At 41.6% G+C, this 7575-nt stretch overlaps 1 protein-coding gene and 1 pseudogene across 3 annotated transcripts in view; one reads left to right on the top strand and one right to left on the bottom strand.

Moving 5' to 3' along the window:
• The first annotated feature begins 3172 nt into the window (after positions 1-3172).
• The window catches only part of HAUS6 (HAUS augmin like complex subunit 6), a 49939-nt gene continuing 45536 nt past the window's right edge, over positions 3173-7575 (top strand). Inside the window, exons 1-2 of one of the 3 annotated variants that reach the window (XM_045882468.3) lie at positions 3173-3542; positions 7440-7535. In XM_045882468.3, the coding sequence (XP_045738424.1) occupies positions 3415-3542; positions 7440-7535 (224 nt within the window). In that variant the 5' untranslated portion in view covers positions 3173-3414. Of the gene's footprint in view, positions 3543-7439; positions 7536-7575 lie in introns of those variants that run through there. The other 2 variants (XM_045882467.3, XM_064579398.1) reach the window with 2 other exon arrangements.
• LOC123850203 (gamma-glutamylcyclotransferase-like) lies at positions 5960-6559 on the bottom strand (annotated as a pseudogene).

Raw genomic sequence — 7575 nt, 5'->3', positions numbered from 1 at the left:
CAAGCTCTCCTGTGACTCTTGTAAGGGCATTAATCCTGTTCGGGGAGGGTTCCACCATTATGACCTCATCTAACCCTAATTAATTTCCCAAGGCCCCACCTTCTAATACCATTACATTGAGGAGTAGGGTTTCAACATAGGAATTGGGGGGAGGGAGGCACCAACGTTCAGTTCATAACAAATAGTAAATTAGAATTTTGACATTTTGCAATCCCCAGTAAATTAATAGATCTAGGCACTTAGCATCAATGCCTGTCAATAGCATAAATAAAGCTTTGTGCAGCCTGATGAAACAACATACGCCAACCATCACCTCGACTTGCCAAAGGGATCATACCTGAATCTTATCAATCCTCTGGATCCAGGTGCCGATTTGAAGGAAATACAGAGGACAGAGACAGAAGAACATGCTGAACTGCAGCAAAGATGCAATCAGTAGAACCCAGACTAAGGGATATTATTCAGGTCAAACAGCCCCAGTTCCTCAATAGAAAAGTTGTAAGAAAAAAAAAGGAGTAGGGGAGGATGGAGGAAAGCCTGTATATTAAATGATATTATTATTATTATTATTATTTTTTTAAAGATTTTATTTATTTATTTGAGACAGAGAGAATGAGAGACAGAGCATGAGAGGGGGGAGGGTCAGAGGGAGAAGCAGACTCCCTGCCGAGCAGGGAGCCCGATACGGGACTCGATCCAGGACTCGATCCAGGACTCGATCCAGGGACTCGATCCAGGACTTGATCCAGGGACTCCAGGATCACGACCTGAGCCGAAGGCAGTCGCCCAACCAACTGAGCCACCCAGGCGCCCTTAAATGATATTATTAAAAAAACAAACAAACCAAATCTGGGAAAGACTGAAAAAAAAATGAAGGAGGCAAGGCAAGTATAAAAAGGGTAAGACAACTATAGTGTCTAGAGAAGCACATTTAAGTGGTAAAACTATAAGACAATGCAAAGAAGTGGTTACTATAAAAGTGAGAATAGTGGTTCTTTTCTTGGGAAAGGAGTGGTTTCTGGGATGGCTGGAAAAGTTTTATTTCTTGTCCTTGGTGGTAGTTATAAGGGCATTCACCTAGAATAATATATTAAGCTATTTTTAAAAATGTAAATGAGATTGCTGGCATATAAATCTTGAGTGGAGTGGCACATGAATTTGCCATTTTCTGAACCTTATTCTCTGGCCTTCGCATTCTTTATTTATGCTACTTAATACCCATCGAATAAAGCCCCCTCAGAGGCAGTTTTGCTGCTTGCAACTAAAGAAACTAATTGATATAAGTAGCCTTGGCAAGTTACTATTAGTGGTGAGGTGGGTATAGAAAAATTTTGGGAGAAAATTTTTTTTTTAAGATTTTATTATTTGTCAGAGAGAGAGCGAGAGAGCGCACAAGCAGGGGTAAAGGCAGGCAGAGGGAGAAGGAGGCTCCCCGCTGAGCAAGAACACTTCCCCCTCCCCCCACCTTGCAGGGCTCTATCCCAGGATTCTGGGATTATGACCTGAGCCAAAGGCAGATGCTTAACTGACTGAGTCACCCAGGCGTCCCGGGAGAAATTTTTCTGTAATAAGAAATGGAATAGTAGCTAGAAGGCATTGGGGTCAAAGGAATTATTTTTCTTTAAACAATGGAAGATAGCATAGCATGTTTGTATATTTATGGGAAGAATTGGTGATGCAGGGCAGAATAAAGGACAAACGCTGGAGCAAACTCTTTGAGTAGGAGAAAAGGAATACGACCCATCGGATAAGTCAGAGGACTAATCTTAGGGAGGCACATCTTGATTGACCTAGATTATAAGAGAGAAGGAAGACTATATGGGCAAAGATATAGGCAGGTTGGTAAATTGTTGGTAGAAGGTTTTTTCTGGAAGCATCTATTTTTTTTTTAAAGATTTTATTTATGTATTTGACAGAGAGACAGTACAAGCAGGGGGAACAGCAGGCAGAGGGAGAAGCAGGTTCCCCGCTGAGCAAGGAGCCTGACGCAGGGCTCAACCCCAGGACCCTGGGATCAGGACCTGAGCTGAAGGCAGACCTTAACCGACTGAGCCACCCAGGTGCCCTTGGAAGCATCTATTAAGTAGGACAAAAGACACTGAGAGGAGGGGAAAGAAGTATTGGAGTAAGGGAAGAGAAGATGTATAATTGTATGGAGAGTGAGATTTAGGAAAAACATGGTGGAGAGGTCAGGCCTAAGATCCCATGTGTCATAAATTTTGAAATGACAACAGGCATCATGATCGTGTTTAGGGGCTAAGTTGCAGGTGTGGGGTAGGCAGAAAACTGGATTTAATAGGGATTTGGGTTCTGCCAGATAAATCTGGCAAGGAGAGAAAGGGGCTAGAGAGCTGAGAAGAGGTGGAGGAACTGAGAGGCCAGGGCATTGAAATGTCACCTATGGATATGGAAATCACCAAAAATTACCCTAAGAGGAATTATGGAGAAACAATTAAGTCTAAATCTTCCGAAAATGAGGTCCAGCACCAAATCTTAATACATAACCTCCGAAAGCAAGAGTTGTGGGTGAAAACATAAAATTCAAAGGAGCTGGTTTTAGGGAAGCAGTAATTGCCAGAAGTGGCAATGAGAAATGCGTAGGCTACCTACCCCATTTCCAGGCCCTGTTGTGTATGGGGTGCGAGAGAGAAAACAGTCGTCAGTGGAGAGGGCTGCAGGGGGAAGTTGTTTGCTTAGGGGAGAGCCAGATTACTTACAGCATGAAGATGAAAGGAACATCCAGCATTTGAGGGCATACAAGATTTTATTATACAGACCTGGGGCTTAGTGGTTAGATGTCGTTACATCTCACAGCTACTGAGACAGGTTAGGATGGAACCCAATGCTTTTTCTACTACACCGAGCCACAGTCCTAAAGCTACATTTTTTTATCTGACGAAATCGACCTATAGGAGCACAAGGAACCACAGACACAAGACATCAGAAAGCGCGAAACCGACGGCCTCCAGCAAGAGAGTGCTTAAAGTTACGCAAGCGCAAAAGAGTTTGCTGGCAACGCAATGCACTGTGGGTTTTGTAGTTTTTCGGCTGGGCCTGACGGGAAGAGATGGAGAACAGGGTGCATTGCATGGCGGGAAATATAGTCGGCCGTAGAAGTCCCTCCTCCACCGGAAGCCAGGCAGCGCCGGCGCTTACCGCTTTTCCGGACGCGCGGGAGTCTTGCTTTTGTAGGCTTCGCTTAGGCAGCTGTACCGTAGTACCGTTAAAGGCTCCGTTTCCCTGAGACTTTACGGCCATTTGAGGCGATATGGCTGCGGGCGAGAGAGGAACAGGTGGTGGCAATGGAGGGGCCACCGCTACCTCAGGCTGCCCGTAGGGAGGGAGCCTGAAGGCCCTCTGAGTCGTTTGGGCCTGTGCTTACTTCCTTTGCAGTGATACTGCCTAACGGCGAAGATGAGCTCGGTCTGGGTCACCTCTTTCGAGAAGCAGCATCTCTGGATGTATCTGCAGGCGCTCGGTTTCGAGCCAGGCCCGGCCACCACTGCCTGCGGAAAGATCGTGGCGCACACGCACCTCGGAGTGTAAGGAACCCGTGCTGATGGGGCGGGGGAATCCGAGCGGGGCCGCGCTGCTGTGACCCACCCTTTCGCGGACCTCGCAGGGTGATGAATCAAGTAGTCCAACGGTTATTGTGTGCCAGCACTGGCTACAAAGCCCTTGCTTCTTGTGGCTGCCAGCCTGGTGGCAGGAACGGTATCAATCACGGAACCGTGCCGGGAACGCTTTGTAAGGGGTCGTGTCTGCAATTCGGGCAAGACTGGAGGGACAGCTTAGTCCTGCTTTAGTGGTGATGCTGGGTGGTCTGTGAAGTCCAGGGAGGGATGGCGAGTTAGTCGTGGAAGGATGTGAACGGCTTTAGGACTCAAGGAGCCTTTCAAGGTGGTGGTTCTCTAGTTCACAGTTTTTACTTTTTGAATTAGCAAACTGAGCCATTCCGTAGTTCAGAAAAAAATAGTAGAAAAGGGTATTAAGATGGAAAGTAAAAATCCCTTCTTGCTTTGTCACTAATATAATAGTTATGATCATAAATTTAGATACTTGTATGTATTTATGTATCTAAACTTATCAGCTTAGGGAGTATTATCTTTCCCGCTATAGCCCAAGAGAAATTTGAGATACATAGGCTATTTCCTGTTCTCCGTCTTTTGACTTTTCTGATTATTTCAGTTCTTCAAGTAGCACTGTTCTAATAACGTGCTTAGACGTCTATTTCTTTTTTTTTTTTTAAGATTTTATTTATTTATTTGAGAAAGAGAGAATGAGAGAGAGAGAGCACATGAGAGGGGGGAGGGCCAGAGGCAGAAGCAGGCTCCCCGCCGAGCAGGGAGCCCGATGCGGGACTCGATCCCGGGACTCCAGGATCATGACCTGAGCCGCAGGCAGTCGCTTAACCAACTGAGCCACCCAGGCGCCCCTAGACGTCTATTTCTTGATGTATCAAAGGATCTCGTCATTCCCCACTGTGTAATTTCACAATGAAAGAAGCTGTTATTTATAAGATAATTCATTAGCTCACCCACACTTCCCTGCCCTCCCCTACCTTCTTCTTGACTTTTTTCAAATGTATGCTGTTTTGGGCGCCTGAGTGGCTCAGTTGGTTGAGCGACTGCCTTCGGCTCAGGTCATGATCCTGGAGTCCCTGGATCGAGTCCCACATTGGGCTCCCTGCTCGGTGAGGAGCCTGCTTCTCCCTCTAACCCTCCCCCATCTCATGTACTCTCTCTCTCTCTCATTCTCACTCTCTCAAATAAATAAATAAATCTTAAAAAAAAAAATGTATGCTGTTTTACTGTCAAAAGTTAGAGCCCCTTTTTTTTTTTTTGGTTAGAGCCATAATTAAGTTTTACTAGTTAACTATTTGTTTAGAAGTTATTATTTACATGTAGAAGTGCTTTGTCTAAAAGCCTATTCTAAAAATTGACAACCAATGGATAGCATTTATAAAATTATAATTAATTTATATTTATATGTATATATGTATATAATTAATTTATATTTATATGTATTAATAAATAGTCCAGTTATTTCACATCATTTAATTGCCCACAGTATAGTTTCATTTTCTCTGTACTGGCAGAGAAGCTTGAAGCTTCTCCAGGCTTCCACTGAGAATGCTTACCATTGTCATTGCATCCTTCTGTCCAGTGTTTAGCAACTTGAGTTTTCTCTCCAATGCAGTCTGTTTTCTGCCTTTGAAAATTAGTTAAAATCTGTTAAGTGCTGGGCTCCCTCCTCCCCAGCACTGTCATAGATTATCCCTTAGAGTCATTTCATTGGGTTGTTGGGAGGGATCTATCATTTTGAAACAGGTGTCCTCTTTAAAATGCTTCAGGCATGAATGTATTGTCAAATTTACTTAATTCTTTTTTAGATTTTTAAATTAACATATATATAATTTGGGTACGCAGTGGTGAACAGAATGGACATAAACTTTCCCCTTGCAGGACTTCAGTCTGGCGGCTGAACAAACCTTCAACAAATACCTTATTAAAAATTGTAGTAAGTGTCAAAGCGAAGACAACAGGATGCTATGTGAAAAAATATCAGGCTTCAGAGATGATAAGAAGGAAGGATCTTCCTTTGTGTTTGTTGAGGAATAGAAACATTTCAGGGACAGGAGTTGTTTGACTTATGGATAAGCATGGGAACTTTAATCTTAACTCTTTTTTTTCAACTTGAGAACAAAGCTTCATCTGTTCAAAGGAGTACTCCCCTATATTTTGTTGTGCATTCCAGTGCCTTACAGATCCTTTTTTAATTGTCTAACTCCTAAGCCAGTTTCTTTTTAGAGTCTGAAAATGAGGAATCACCCAATTGAGCTATCCCTACAGATAATTGTTGAAAATGTACTGAACATGGAAATATCTCAGATCTCTGTTCTAAGTATTAAAAATATTTTATATTAGCACATTGAGAGAATATCCTTAGATATATTCTATTATGTTCTAATGAGCTTCCCCCCGCTCTTTTTGATAATGTCCTCAGTTTCTTCTGAGACCTTTTCTTTATAGTTATTTGCTTCTTTTAACTTCTTTTGATACTCCAGTGGTGAACTATTCTGTTTTGCACCCATGCAGGTGACCTTTTTATACTAGAGTAATGGGGGAGGGCTGTTACAGTTTTTTATCTGATAACTTTGACAGGTTATTTCTTTTCCTTCTTGAGTGTAAACTTTTAACTTCTTTTGGGATCTTTGCTCCATTTTTATCCCCTTTTCACTTATACAGAGAACTTAAATTGCTTTTTTTTTTTCCATTTCCCCTACCACTACTCATACTTCACTGCCAGGACTTTGAAAAAATGGTGGCTGTATCTCTGTGCCAAGTTTGACTTGTTTTGCCTTGGGAATTGCCAAAGTGTAGCTTAAAATCCTGCAGGTGGGCCATGCAGCAGAACATGATATCTTGAGGTGGATCCTTTTCATCAGCAGGTTATTGCTGTAGATGAAGTTCAGAAAACTCTCCTCCTCCAGGCTCTGGCAGTCCCTGAAGCCTGAATTTTCTGTCTTACCAGACACAGGGGTGTGAGGAGTGGACATCCATCTTAGAACAGTGGCTGATGACTCTCGCCCTTAGGTTAACTCTTGATTCCTTATAGCTGTGTAGTATTTCTTATAAGGTTTAGTTTGTTGTTGTTGCTGTTATTTTTAACATAATTGTATTTTTTTAGGCTTGTCTTGATTAGTTAGGAAAATCGGAACAATCAAAACTTTAAAAGAGTTGGTAGAATTACATTATATAGGGGTGGTTCTGGGGTTAAAATGTAATGGTAAAGACCCTGGACTCTGGGGTCAGATGACATAGTTCAAATCACTGCTCTTCCACTTCCCAATTATATGATTTTGGATAGTTTTGGCAAATTATCTAACCTCTCTAAATTTAAAAATTTCTCACCTGTATAATGAGAATAATTAAACTACAATCTGATGCCATTAGAATAATCCATAGTAAAGCAGCTAGCACAGTATTTAACTTCATGATTGTGGTGAAGAGTAGATGAGTTATTGCCTGTAAAAGGCTTAAAATAATAGCTGGGAAATGATAAACTATTGGTAGCTATTTTTATTGTTATTTGGTAAATGTTGGTTTGTATCATCTTTAGCATATCATAGGCCACGGTTTTCTCTCCACCTAATTAGGTTTTCCTTTTCTTTTTGTAGAATGTTCTCATTGTGATAAAGGAGGTTCTCCCAGTTTTCTGTTTGATCAGTATTACTGGAATCAGAAAATAAAAGCTTATTGTTTTTCCTAATGATTTGTAAAAATGTACATGAATAAAAAAGTAATTTGCTTTGACCTCTTGAAGAGAATGAAAAATACTAATTTGTGTTAACTCTTACACAGCTTTTGATGCTGTTTAGTTTTATTAACCATTTTCCTTTTTGTTTTCCCTGCTTCTATTTCTTTTTAAACTACTAGGAACATGTTTGACAAGTTGAACCGTGATGCCTTTCAAATCGTTTCTTATTTTTTGTTTCAAACACTGGACCAGTCTCTCACTAAAGAAGTTTTCAAGTGAGTCAAATTATTTTATTTTCTTTTGTAAGTAGTCATT

Source organism: Mirounga angustirostris, unplaced genomic scaffold, assembly GCF_029215605.1.
Source record: "Mirounga angustirostris isolate CCGP_5_RB_7025 unplaced genomic scaffold, mMirAng1.0.hap1 SCAF_15, whole genome shotgun sequence".
In the NCBI taxonomy this organism is placed as follows: Eukaryota; Metazoa; Chordata; class Mammalia; order Carnivora; family Phocidae; genus Mirounga; species Mirounga angustirostris.
Note: the sequence above shows the minus strand (reverse complement) of the source record. Positions and strands in the feature narration are given on the sequence as shown.